The 15,000-nt window shown below is 32.7% G+C and overlaps 1 protein-coding gene across 1 annotated transcript in view; it reads left to right on the top strand.

Annotated features, from left to right (window-relative positions):
* Window positions 1–15,000, top strand: part of LOC137618429 (cell adhesion molecule Dscam2-like) — a 225,784-nt gene that overhangs the window by 197,252 nt on the left and 13,532 nt on the right. The window contains exons 20-30 of the mRNA XM_068348598.1: window positions 1–26; window positions 1,271–1,434; window positions 4,035–4,279; window positions 7,723–7,863; window positions 8,636–8,791; window positions 9,026–9,159; window positions 10,813–10,957; window positions 12,450–12,594; window positions 12,931–13,061; window positions 14,059–14,291; window positions 14,728–14,926. The exon at window positions 1–26 is cut by the window's left edge and continues 141 nt beyond it. Of these exons, the coding sequence (XP_068204699.1) occupies window positions 1–26; window positions 1,271–1,434; window positions 4,035–4,279; window positions 7,723–7,863; window positions 8,636–8,791; window positions 9,026–9,159; window positions 10,813–10,957; window positions 12,450–12,594; window positions 12,931–13,061; window positions 14,059–14,291; window positions 14,728–14,926 (1,719 nt within the window). The remainder of the gene's footprint in view (window positions 27–1,270; window positions 1,435–4,034; window positions 4,280–7,722; window positions 7,864–8,635; window positions 8,792–9,025; window positions 9,160–10,812; window positions 10,958–12,449; window positions 12,595–12,930; window positions 13,062–14,058; window positions 14,292–14,727; window positions 14,927–15,000) is intronic.

Here is a 15,000-nt window from a genome sequence, read left to right as displayed (position 1 = left end):
CTATGGGATCCTCAAAGCCATCTGAGGTAATTTATAGGTTTCAGATATCTTGTCCTTATGTGTATTATAGTTAAGTATGCTCTTATATTTACCATTGTATTGATATTTAGAACATATTAAAACATGACATTCAGGATCTCAGGTGAATAAGAAACTACTGTGTGTGTAAACTGCGACCTGGGAAAGGCTGGTGCCTATTCAAATAAATAACTAAACTGACCAATGCTTGGATTTTTGGCTTAAGCAAAGTCCAAAAAGGAGCTATATTTTTGGATTGGTTTAAGTGTGTTGAAAGTAGTAACCAAAATCAATTATTTACAGTTGTCATATTTTTGTCATAATAATTTCAGTGTTTACAAGATTCAACTTCTTTTGTATTTTTGTGTTTTCGAAACTACTGGTCAATTGTAAGCACTGTTGTTCATTATCTTTGTGATCAATAGGTATCCTGAGGCTCTATACTTTCATTTCTAATGTAGTTGGGATTAATCTCACATTACCGTGCATAAAGTTCATTATCAAGGTATGAGAGTGTTTACAAACTGAGAGACACCTGCACTCGTATAGTTATCAAACTTACTGAAGCATCAACAAATGTAACCCATTCCACGTTTCGTACAATATTATACACTCATTTTTATAAATTCACCTTATCTTCTACTGAATGTGTAAACTAATAAAAAATAGACAAAACCGAAGAAGAATCAATATCTATGAAGAAAGATAAATATCCATGTATCGAAGCGAACCATGTAAACCATATCATAGTCTAAGTTCTACTTGTTCCCTGTGCAAAAGCGCATCCAAACATTTATCCCGGGAGATGAAAAAAAAAAGACATTAAAAATGCAATAACTATGCTAACTATGAGCCTATTACACTGCTATGGAAGCATGTTAGTGGGGTTATTATGTAAAAGAATGAGTAACTGCAGAAGAAAATGTTCGAAAAATACCGTCTAATGACGTTAACACCAGTTATTCATGTAATGTTTGTATGCATCATAAATTCAGATATGAAGTTCTATGGATATTACGAAAATAATGCAGCCAAGCATCGGAGAAGTGGTATGAAAAGTGATTGTTTTCTAATAGAAGACGGCTGATACTCACAATCCTGGATGACTTCAGAGTGCGGCGTTTATCTAAGAGTCTATTCATGTGCATGATAGCGATATACTGTAGTGTAATTTGGAGAAGAGTTCCTTCCTCTCAAAAGCTGGTAAAATAATCTATTCGAATTCCATACCGCAATGCTTTATTTTTTACAGGCTTTACAGGTTACAACTGAGGCTGAGGCCCCTGGAGGACCCCCAAGGGACGTTGAAGTAACAGCAATAAGTTCTACCAGCCTGAAAGTTACCTGGACAAGTCCTGACCCAGCTCTTCGATATGGCCGAGTAATGGCATATTATATTGGTTATGGAAAAATGGGGTAAGAAAGCTGCTTTCGTTAATGTTGGTGGTGTTGTTAGCTTTACCATTATTGTTGGCGATGGTTATTTGTATTATCAATATTGATATTATTAACAATACTTATTGTACACTGAAAATTCCTTTAATGTTTTAAATGCTATTATATCTAGAATTTGATGGGGACATTCAGTACTTTCTCAGCACTTTTATGAGCCTAATAATACTATTGCCAAATCGACATGCTGTAGTATTCTGGGTGGTTTGAGGATCTCAGCTTCGCTTTTATTCAAAAAAAAAAAAAAATTAAATAGCGTGTCTTTGGCTATTGGGTTATTTGAAGTGGAATAAACTCTGAATTAGGATCTTCCACAGTCTTCAAGTGTGCATTCCTTTACTTTTATATACCATAAGCCTAACACATTTTATTCTCCACTCTTTGTTTACCTTATTAGCTATTGCGTGCTTACTTGTCTATATGTCAGTGATTGCATACTTGCATACTTTCTGTTTTATTTATGGTTATTTTTATTAATTTCATGAAGCCAAATGTATTTAGTTTTATCTATTACTGTGCATTTTTCGGTTTTACTTCTTTCTTAACATTCTTCTTCTCCTCTTTTCAGCTGAGACTATTCTATTCTCTGGAAGCTTTCTTGTCAAATTGATGACCTTTTGGATTGTTATATAATGATAATAACAATAATAATGATGACGTTTGGAGATCATAAACAACTGCCAAGACTGAGTAATCTAAACCCCAATAGGTCCTTGCTATCCAAAAGGCCCATTCCAATCTCTCCCAGATTCTAACCATTTGTTGCTAATCATGATTCCCGCCCTCACGTAATTTTTTGTAAAAGCCCTGAACCCTAGTTGAATTCTCATTTGACCTTTGACCCATGCATATAGCCTTAACCTCATTTTACACATCTTTATCATTACCAGATAATTTCTGTTCTAAATGTGAAGAATCCATCCCACATAGTTCAACAGTTATGGTCTAGTTTTTATTACCATTCATTCTTTGATCTATAAATGTGACCTTGACCTTAATCTTACTCTGCATGTTAGTTTTCGTACTGGAGTATGTATCCCAAATATGAAGTTTATTTCATACAGGCAAAATTTTATAGGCTACCAAAGTCTAAATAATTTTTAGACCTTTGATCTCTAATTTTATTCTTGCTTTTAATTTTCCCTCATTCTACTCATCACCTCCATCAGTGGAGTATATTTGTCAAATAGAAAGTCTCCATCTCATATAGTTCAGAAGTTATGGTCCAGGTTGAATTCACATTTGACCCCTAGCCTCTAAATATGAACTTGCAGATCAACAACATGAGTGGATTTGTTGAGCCAAATATAAAGTTTCTATCTCGTATATTTGATAGTAATGGTCAAGGTTAAGTTCTTCTATGTGCCTTAACCTCTAAGCATGAGGCTGACATTAACCTCGACCTCACTATTCACATTGGAATCATTAGCGTTGCAGCCTACGTGAATAACAAGAAATTTCTACCTTCTATGGCATAAAACTTTTGGCCCAGATTATTGTCTTTTGTATAGTTCAAAACTTATTGCCAAGGTTAAAATTCTTATGATTACGTCTTCCAAGATGTAATCGGTTCTTGCCAGTAATGAGCACCTCTTTTAGCAAAAAGAAAAAAAAAAAAGAATTATGCTTTTCCGGTTAACATCCAGATAAACAAATAAGAATAAAACATACTTTCCTTCTCGGAGGTAATAATTCAGTGGGGCAATAATGCATTTTGAATTTCTTGCAATGGCAATCTATTTGTTCTGGAGAACAAAACACCCAGCTGCTTTGATTTCAACATGAAAGAGTCTTGTAAGGTCACAGGGGAGTTCTCTTCATTAACTGCATGAACCCCTCTTGTCAGTTGAGGAGGCTGCATTTACAATAACTGAGTTTAAGAGAAAACAGAAAAAGAAACATCAGAGACGAACACTTTTAAAGTCAATATTCAGTTGAATACTTCTTAACTTTCATTCTCAATACCATTTGGCAATGAATACTGTCCCTGTCAAAGGCAATGAGACATGACCCACATTGTGGACTGGGATCGTGCTAAGACATTCTTATACAGTATATCGTGAGTTAAGTTACGAGAGAATATGAGATGAAGTTAATGCCTGATGCCGTAAAAAAATTAATACATTTGACCATACTGTTGTTATCTAATTGAATTATACACAACAGTACTTTTTCTTACCTGCCCATTCGAACATCCATTTTCTTTTCCTTTTCAACTCTTGCAGATGTATTCTATGTTGTAGATAACGAAGAAACCTCAGCGTATTTACTCTCAGCATCCATTTAATAAGAAAAAGGGAAATGTAGGATTTGATCGGTTTATTTTCGGAAAGAAAGGAACTATTTTTTTTTCCTTTGATACCTTGTAAATTGTCATTTATGGATTTACTTTTTTATATATTCTTGCTCTGTTCATATCAGTAACACAATAGAAAGTTATTATTGAACAAAATACAATTATAAACTTTTGGCTTCGGTTTTTCTTTTATTTTTTACTCTATATGTGATAAAACGAACAGCAGGATCAACATGCCTTTTCACGTTGTGTCTTTTCTTTCCTACAGATCACCCAGTGACCAATACAAGATAGTTACAGTGGAAGTAGAGGGTTGGGACCATTCTTCATCGGTATCATCGTCTGCATCCTCTCCAGCTGCCACTTCATCTTCAACATCCGCCATTTCTTGCTGCTCTGCTGTTGTATCAGATTTAACTCCTTACACTCAGTATGTCATTGAAGTTCAGGCAGTAAATTCCCAGGGACCTGGCCCTTCAAGTTCACCTGTCACAGCAACTACACAGGAGGATGGTAAGATGGATTGCACATTGTACATTATGCAAGGAAATTATACTTCACTCTCCGGGTTTTCCCATGTTTACTTTATATTAGTTATAGTATTTATTTTATATGGATTGTTTCATTTAAATATCATTCATCATTAAAATATTTCCAGTTTTGCTCTCTAAAGTTCGTGTACTTTTCTCTATGCACGCATGTTTAGCCTGGTAATTGGAAAAGGTTACAGTTGTTTAAGTAATTTAATTTAGGTAACTCTGAGTCACAAAGACCTTTTAAGATTTTTCGAGACCCTACACTTCCAAAAATTGATACACTAAAAACTTTTATTATTTGGCTGTTAACCATACCCCTTGCTCAGTTAGTTATATCCTAAGTATGGATTACACTGGTAGGAATAGTCCAGAGTTCTGCTCTATAATTAAGGTTGGTATCAACAACACTAGAGCACCTATTATCTTAGATATCATTTGAGCATTCTTAATGTTGACATCTTGTCTTAGCAAAAACAATCCTTGGCGTATGCAACCAAATACAATCTCACAAACCTTTGTCTTTCTTTGAGTCTAAGTTTCATAAAATTTACACGCCAACATATGAAGTAAAGAACTTTCCATTGTCAAATGTATACTCAGAGAAGTTAGAAAAGCATATGCAAAGACAAGATTAGTGGAAAACGTCCTCCTATTTTAATTAATTATCATTTTTTTTCTTTTTACCTACTTAAATCTATGAAATAAAGCAATTCCAGATCTGGGGTTTCAGCTCATGATTCATAGTATAGATTGATAACTCCACACGCATTACAACGGTACTATTCATACTAATTGATGCTTTCCCATTTGTAGAGTTTTCTGAGAAATGGTTTCATTTACAGAATTTTTTTTTCTTTTTTTTTGTCATCTTTCCTGTGATGGATAGTTGCAATTAATCATATAAAGAGGTATTTATCAATTCAGTTATTACTTTTATTATAGTTTCCAGTTTGCTCTTTATTTTTTCACTTTTGATATTTGTTTTTGTGTGATATATATTATAATACCCATAAATGTTTCTGTTGATATTTGAATCTTATTCTGTGATTATAGTCACAATAAACAATTTTATCTGACATAAATTATTTGGGTATAAAATATTTTACTCAGTACCATACTGTCCAAATTGTAAACTTATGAGATTGTATTTCCCTAGTTCAATGTTAATCAAAATTCTGGATTTATAAATAGAAATCTTTTTCTTCAAATAATAAGTATCACAATAGTGTTAAGATGAGTGATATGAATAGTTTGGACTATGCATTTACATTAGGTGAATAAGTGCTGACATGGGTCTGAAAAGGTTTTGATAATAAGAAAATAGTATGATGGTAATGGAAGGAGTAAAGTCTCCTAGAATGTCATAAGAACAAAAGCAAAAGCCAAATCTAGCTTTCTCAGTAAAATCGTCATGGTTAAAGCATTCTGTCAGCTTGTATTAGGAATAACTACTTATTGGAATTTAAGAAGAAAAAGAAGCTTTTGGAAGCGTGTAAAGAAATTATATAATTCTCCTAAGTTTAACTGGGCCTAGACCACACGTGTGAAACACTAGTTATAAGGGAATACATTATACTTTTGAATGTTTAGTCCAGATTTATACGAATGAGGAATAACAAGATTTGTGTATGGTTTTACGATTATCATTTGCTAATAAATTAACACCATATACCTCCTATACCATCATTTCCAGAATCTGTTGTTGCACTTTCAATTCACTACAGGTCGAAAGAGATTTTATCTGGAAATTGAATGCACGTTGGATAATTTAGATTTATTTTGGGATATGTCTGCTGATGTTTGCTGAGAGTCTGCACTGTAAATCGTGACAAAATATAAAACAGCAAATAGTTTTGGCAATTTCATCTTATATGAGAGCCAGAAAGGTGATTACCAGAAAGTTATGGAAAATGCCAGGCTAGTCATCCCACGGAAATGCAGTAACATGCTATGCACTGTAGATAATAAACTGATATTGTCTACCTTAGATTTGGCTATATAGTATATGTTTCAAAGGGGCATAGTCACTTTTCCAATTGTGGCTTGTTCCTCTTGAAAAAAAATGCATTTGTATGTTGATTGTCCAAATATATAGGATATGGAAATTTGTTTTTCTCTTGAATAAAAGATAAAGAGGGTTACTATTCTCCATACAAGGTTGTCTGAGAGGATATTGTTATGATGACGTGATGATGTTGAGGTAACTGGAGAATATTTTTTAAAGTTATATTGTAGTATTATTCATGTTTTTTTTTTTTTTTTTTTTTTTTTTGTAAATTCTTTCAATATTTTCAGTTATTAAGGCTTTATGTTTTAATTCCCTGTCAGTGACAGAAATATTGTTTCAGTACTTAGGGTGCTCAGACCTTTCTTCCTCATCAAGAGGAAATTGCAGTCAGTTTCAAGTCAGCACCCTTGCCCTCCCCTCTTCTCTAAATCCCCGCATCCCCACCCCAAGCTGCTTTCATTTACGCTTAGGGTGAATGGTGAATTTCATTTTTCTGTTTTTTTACATCTCTGTTTCATTACTTGAGCTCAACAATATCTTAATTTGTAAATTTTAAGACTCTCTCTGATTTGTTTCTATATTACTTTCTTTGCTCTTGTATATTTTACCTTATATTTAGAGGCAAATCTTCCTCCGTGTTTAGCATCAACTCTTTAATGTTTCTTCTTAATTTATGTACTTACTACACATAGACCAGGCAACCATACACCCATCAAGTTTCTTTTCCTCTGAAAATTGTACAGTATCGCAAACAGACCATGGTGTTTTAATAGGCGAGAAAATCAAATGAGAGTAGTATCAATTAGAGTTGACATTTCTCCTAAGCATATACTAAAAAAAAGTACATACCGGCATTTCTAAGAACATGGGCGAAAAGTGTATTTTCATTGGCATTCTTATGTAAATGGATCATAAAACAAAACAAATGTGGACATATACCTCTCTTACTGGTTAGATGTGGTTCTTTTTTTTATTTTCTCACATCAGATTTTTTTTTTCTGTCGAAACCTTAGAGTAATGTTTTGCTTTGAAAAGAATAATTCACAGGTGATCTATCAATATCAATAATATTAATGGTTTTGATAGTGACGGTAACACCATTATAAAACTGACCTTCTTGTTTATGAAGTTAAGCGGCATTCGGATTGATTAGTACATCGATGGTTGGTAGCTGTTTAATGGCATAAGGCGTCAGAGTGAAACTTATCATTGCTGTGGTTAGATATGCTTAGAATAATAATAATAATAATAATAATAATAATAATAATAATAATAATAATAATAATAATAATAATAATAATAATAATAATAATAATAATAACAGAAACGAATGTGAACATTATAAGAAAATAAATTGCAGTGTACATTTTATGGATATCTGACAACCACCGTTATTTTTTCTTCTTCATCAGTTCCAGCATCAGCTCCGGTGGCACTCAGATGCTCTCCCATGACTGCACATAGTGTTCTTGTGACCTGGGATGCTTTAACACCTGCTCATGCTCGTGGAAATTTATTTGGCTACAGAGTTCTATATGCACCTACAGATAGAGGTAAGAAACCATACATGAAAGCATATATTATCAGAGGGTCCAAATAGTTGAAAGAAAAGTAACACTATATTGAGAAAAGAGAAAGCTTTTGGAGAAAAAAAAAAAAGAAACTCTACTTTTGAGGTGTAACAGTAATCTTAAGTTGAGTAAGTGAATTTTAACACAAGATAAGTATGTAAAATTATGATGATTTAAAAGTAAGTATAAATCCTATGAACAAAGTAACAATAAACCTACTTTTCAAGAGATTTTGAGGCCAAAATATGGAATTTTAATTTTGCGGAGGAAACTTCGTCTCCTTCCTGTGAGAAATTTCATTGGTTTCAATTGATTTTGATTTACCATACAGTTACTAGAAATAATTCTTGCTGCTGGATTTTTTGTGAGTTATTTGCTTTAGCGGTATAAGATTATTGAGTAATCTAATACCCTGTACAATAAAAGCCATCCAGAAAGAAATATGTTTACACTTGCTTTTTGGTGTTTGGCTTTTGGGATAAGTAGTTATTATCATGATAGTAGTAATTGTACTTTTTTAATCAAATTTACGAAATATTTGTTAATTTTAAGAATTGAAAAATGCAAAATTTTACTAATTCTATTAAGCTTCAGGTGTTTATTTTTAAGAATGGTGAATTAAACTTATCTTATTTTAGCTTTTTTCATATATTTGCATGTATCATTGCTTTACATGAAATCAATTAAGTTCATACTCTTAATCTCTTACATTCATTTGTAGCTAACGAATCTTTTTTTTTCTTCAATATTGCAGCAGCGACTGAACTAAGTGGGGAAACGACAACTTCCTTAAGCGTCTCGCTAAGGGGTCTTCGGCCATATACGAATTATTCTCTACAGGTTGTAGCTTTTACTCGAGTAGGAGATGGACCCCCTAGTGACCCTGTCTTCTGTACAACCGAGGAAGATGGTAGGGTCAAAAACATTTTGCATTTATATGCAGCGCATCCTTTGATGGGTATAACTTCTTCTATACAGTCTTTAATTGCTCCTCGTTCGAGTTAATGATTACATCTAAATTCGTGATCATATTTGCTTAATAAACATTATGATATATGACGATTTCAATAGATAGATAGAACATCGCGAATTTTGACATTTTTTGAACTGAAATCTTTTGACCATCCTTTATTCCCTTTTCCAGTGCCTGGTCCACCTGCTGGAGTCAAGGCTGCGGTAGCAAGACCTGGAATTATTGTTGTGTCTTGGCTCCCACCACTTCATAGCAATGGTCGTCTTTTGACTTACACTATCACTTTTAGAGGCAGCGAAGTTAAGGTGCTCATAAATGTATTTCTTTCAAGTATTGATTCAACATCAAGTTTATCTTGTATTTATATGTAATTGATTTTATATTTTATGTTTTTTTTTTCTTTTTTTTTGTAGTCTAAGTTCATAGGGGCCCATTAAACTGTCATGTTATCTATGTATTATAGATGGCATATAGTGTCAATATTTCCTTTTAATCTTTCACAATTTATACTTTAAAAAAAAAAAATGTTTAATGTAGAAATATTGCTAATATTTGCCGGCTGCTTCATTGTTTGGAGTTGAGGACGGCAAGTGCTCCATATAAAGTAATTTAGGAAATGAGACAAGAAAATGGCGATAGATGTCGATTTTACCTCACAGTCAATAATTGTTAATTTTCTATTATTTAAGAAAAGCATGACACTTGAACGTCGGAAAGAGAGTAAAGTTTTTCTCTTCCAAGGTTGAACGACACATTTAAACAAAAAGTGGCAGTGAAGTCTTAATATTTCTCTCTGTTTAGCAGCTTTAGTGATTCCATATCACTAGCTTAGCCGTTTTATGTCAAGGAAAAAAAAAACATAAGAAAAGATAAAACTGAAATTTTGAAGACGAATGATTTCACATACAGTATGTAAAAAAGAAAATCAAATAAGTTTCATTTTTCATTATCTAAAAGCTCTTTTTTACCCCACTTGTTCAGTTAGAGCACAATATTTGTTGATATTTTTTTTCCAAAACGTTCTTCATGAAAAACAGAAATTAATATAGAAAGCATTAAAAGTCTAAAAACCAATTAATCTGTTTGTTTGTGTTTTCAGATTTTATCACAAGAATGATAATCCTTCTTTTTCAAACTTAGAAAAACCTATTGATTAGAATATAAAGGCTTCTCGACTTATTTTTGGAGTTATTGAAACTGGTCAGCTTTGGAGGCATTTCTTCCTGAAAATTTTGATTAATATATTTTCCCAATGAATAAAGCTGTAGTTGCTGCTATCATAATAATTTTGTATAAACATATTTGCATCAAGGGAAAAATTTAAGTTGCTACCATGGTCAACCATAAAAACAGTTCGAGTTCCACAGGTTTATATAAACGCAGGTGTATATGATCACAGAATTCAACTCCATAAACCCTATGAAGACTAGTGCTAGTTTTATGAGAGCTGGTAAAACAAAATGAGCTCAAAGCAACCAGCAGAATAGAATTGTATTAATAAAGAGGGTATTAGTGAAATGTTTCTTCCCTTATAGCTTCAAGACTTCAATCTCTCTCTTTGGAGTGTGCTGGATTTTCTGTTTTGACCAAAGAAGTGGTATGCAATTACTGCAGCTTCCTTTTCTAACAATATATCCTATTATCATGTATTCGGGTCCAAGCTAACTAAATGAATATTTCTATTTTAGACATATAAAGAGAAATTTCCACAGTATTTCTAGGCTTTAAAATGTATAGTAATTAGTGTGATACTGCCTTTTACTGCATTATCACACCATGTGCTTTCCTTCGCGTGGCATAGTATAATGAAAATTGCATGCACACAAACATCACAATATTATATTCAGATAAATAGTTTTATTCTGGTTTACCATTCAAGTGGTTCATTAAATCTTAAGGATCTCATTATTTTTTTTTTTAATTTGAAAACGCAAACATTCGATTAAAATGTATTTCAGAGATTTGTTGTCCCAGCCCCAACCATGAAGAGGGAAGTGAACATGTCCCCTGGGCCTGAAAACATCAAGATTTTGGTTGCTGCCAGCACACGTGTGGGAGAAGGTCCCTCATCAAACCCCGTCACCATAAAACCATCAGCTGTGGGTGAGTTACCTAAAGAATATCATTCGTGTATTTTGATGATTGGCTCTTGAAGTATTCATTAAATGGTGATCATCTTTCATTATTATAAGCAAGAATGTAGTTTGAGTTTCCCTCCTGTAAAAATTGAATTACTGAACCTTTAGTGAATTTAGCTAATCAACCCTCTTAGTTGGATCCTTTTTCGAAGCTTGTTGTTTTAATCTTTGACTTTTTTCACTATATAAAGTATAGTTTAAAATAAAGAGATGTTCAGGAGTGACATTGAACAAAGAATAATACTTACAAAAAGCACTGAATGTGAAAAAACAACGGTTGATACAGAGTTGCAAAGAATAATGAAAATAAAGGATGATATTAGCTCTGGATTAGTGCAAGGTGTTAATAATAAAGAATATCAGAGATTAAAGGCAGTGGAATTTTAAGCCTTGTGGAAAATCATAGATAAAAGATAAGGTTGTACTTGAGAGTTGGATTGAGGCTAAATTAAAATATGAATTATTAATAAGAAAGAAGATGCCATGTAATGAGTAACAGATGTTAAGAAAAACAATAAACTGAAAATGGAATGCAAGAAACGAGGTCGATTGCAAAAAAAAGTAATGGTTGTTGAATTAAAAGTCTAGACACAAAGTAGCCATTAAACTTCAAAAGAAGCAATAAATGAGACATTCTAGGTCAAATTTGTGTTAGAGCATGTTAAAAATAATTGGTGTTTTTGTTGTAGGTCTTTTCGAGTGCTTGATAAGTTTTGTTTGTACTAAGTTGATGATAAATATATGAAATGAAAAGAATAATTCCTAGATTTATATACTGTATGTTACTTTTACACATAATCTAAAACACAGTACTAATCCAAGCGTACATGAGTAGCCATTCGGCCAATTTTTAGGAAAATATTTTGTAAAGTACTTATTGTGCGATTCCGTCTGTTTTTACAACTGGCAATGTCAACTGATACCCACCTGTTTAATTCATTATTAACAAAGATATTTTTTTTCTCCTTTTATTATATAAAATTATGCTGAGAAATATTTTTAAAATGTTTCACTTATTTTCAACATGATTCATCTGTTAAGAAAGCAAACATTATTGGTAGGTTACACTAAAGTTACGGAATTGATAATATAATTTTGTAGTACATACCACAGAAATTGTGAAATTATATTTTAGAATATTAATTTCATAAGAAAAATTATTTTGGACAAAATATTATATCGAGAATTGAATTTATGCATTGTAAAACAACTTTATTTATTTTCTTTTCATTGATGCAGATTAATGCTGTTTAATCTTCACATTTCTTTTAAATTTCAACATACTTGTTTATAAATAGTTCATCTTCAAAATCATAATCTTTTCCTCATTATAGTGCTAAGTGATGTTCTACTATGTATTCCAGAAATTTGTCTAATTGTGTAGAAGGTACTTTAACTTGTTATTTTATACTGCTACCAACTGTGTAGACCCACAGCTGATCTAAACCTTTTTTTAGTTCCAGCTAAAATTGTCTCTTGGGGAGGCACGACAGCTGTGCACTGGGAAGAGGACGTGAGTCTACGTTGTGAAGCCGTTGGTGATCCACTCCCGTCTCGCTCTTGGTCTCGGGATTCCCACATCCTCAAAGATTCAGCTAATAAGTGAGTGGGTCATTGCACATTTTCATCCTTAATGACATATGGCAGAAGATGATGGGATGATAGTTTCTAAACTCTAAGTTCGTTTACTATAATGTATTTTGCATTTTATGCATATCTATGCACAATAATAAAAAAGGAGACATTCATTCCATACATTAGTGCTTGTATATTGTAATTTTATATTAGGATGACAATTGTGCAGGGTATAAACACATTTTTGAAAAATAAATTCCCAGATTTATGCATTATGTTTTAAATTTCATAAAACCATAGGTTCACTGCCTTTATAACAGCTGAAAATATGAATTTGTTCTGACTATTGCCTTATGCTCCTAGAAGAGTGTCTAGTTATCCTGATGGAACATTGGTCCTCCGAGATGTCCAAAGGAGGGATTCAGCCAATTACACCTGTCGAGTTAGTAACGTCCATGGAGATGATCACATCACGTATTCTCTCGTTGTGCAAGGTTAGAATTTCCATTTACATTCATATGTTATGCTCTTAATCTATAATAGCCAGGTTAATGTTATATCAACTATGCAGTAAAGTATTGTGGACTATTTCCTACTAAAAGTATATATATTTTCTTTTAAGTATTAGCCTGTAATGAAGAACTTCTTTTAATTTTTCAATACTAAAATTCCAAGTATGATTTCATTCTGTGCAATTTATATGGAGATTTAATGAAAAAAGGGAAGGTTGTTAGGAAATCATTATATTGTACAGTAATTGTCAAATTGCAGCATCCTGTTGGTAGTGGACTCTTTGTGTCAAACGTTACATGATGATCTTTGCAATAAAAAAAAAATAATAAGAAAATGTAAAGACCTGTAGGTCGCTATACATATAGTATACATTTGTTTGTCTTCCATCTTATGAGCATATAATACTTTTTGTACCACTGTGCAACAAATGTTATCAAAACTGTTCTATTCTGTTTTTATTTTAAAGCATTTGTTCTCTTATTATTATTATTATTATTATTATTATTATTATTATTATTATTATTATTATTATTATTATTATTATCATAGCCATGAATGGAAAAGTGAAAACACTTGATGAGAGTTAGTACTTTCGTCTTGTTGGTGACATCATCATGAAGTCCGATGATATTCACCTACAAAATTAAATTACTAACCCAATCAAGTGTTTTCATTCTTTCTTTTTTTTTGTGGTATGATATAGATTTTATGTTCATATATATATATATATATATATATATATATATATATATATATATATATATATATATATATACAGTGTATATATATATATATATATATATATATATATATATATATATATATATATATATACAGAGAGAGAGAGAGAGAGAGAGAGAGAGAGAGAGAGAGAGAGAGAGAGAGAGAGAGAGAGAGAGATAATGGCCTCAAATATACTCTAATTGGCATCAGTGATCGTAAACAGAATAACTTTGAACAAATCCCTCTTATCAACAGTTCCTCCAGCTCCACCGCACATTCACGTAACAAGGACAGGATCAACTTCCCTCACTGTGGCCTGGAGAACAGGTGACAATGGAGGAGCACCGTTGCTGGGCTTGACAGTATCCTACAAAAGGGATTATGGCGAATGGCAGGAAGAGACGGTTCCTCCCACACAGACATCTCACGAACTAAGGGGCCTTGCATGCGGTAATCATTATGACATTTATGTCACACCATATAACAAGGTGAGTGAAAAACCTCGTAGGAAATATGCAAAATAAATACTCCTTGTATGTATTAAAGAATGATGGCCCTATGATTAGTGAATCTCTAACGCTACAGTAGTATACTTGTAGTAGTTTGTGAATTAAAACTACACTGACTAGTAAATTGCCCTAATTGTTTATCAATAGATATGACAATCTCTCAATAGGTCGCCATATGCTCTATAGATATTATCTTTAATTGAAATACAGTAATAAAAGTCAGACGAGTTCAAACAGTTGAATTTTCAGCATTCAACCATCTAGCAGTTATGTGCATTCAAGTTTAATTGTTTAACCCGCCAAATTTACAGGTTTAACTACAGGGAGGTTTATTTTCATGATCTACTTGTTTTACATAAAGTGTAAGTAGTATCTTGACATGTTTAACTGTTTCTTTCCTCCCTAATATCCTTAGGTAGGGGATGGCCGTCCTTCAGATATCTTACGCACCAAGACAGCAGGTTCTCCGCCGTTAGCAGGAGGGCGGGAGGGTGTGGTGAAGGCAAATACTTCTTGGGCAGCTGTTAGTTTAGCTCAATGGACTGATGGAGGGTGTCCCATTACTCACTACAGTGTCGCATACAAGAGAACGCCTAGTAATACTTGGGTTATTGGTGAGTGATTTAAGGCATTTGTTGAGTGATTGGCCATTAAAGGAAAGGTTGAAGGGGGGAAAATAAAAAGGAAA

The sequence above is a fragment of the Palaemon carinicauda genome, chromosome 2 (assembly GCF_036898095.1).
Source record: "Palaemon carinicauda isolate YSFRI2023 chromosome 2, ASM3689809v2, whole genome shotgun sequence".
Lineage (NCBI taxonomy): Eukaryota > Metazoa > Arthropoda > Malacostraca > Decapoda > Palaemonidae > Palaemon > Palaemon carinicauda.
This window is presented reverse-complemented; position numbering and strand designations above follow the sequence as displayed.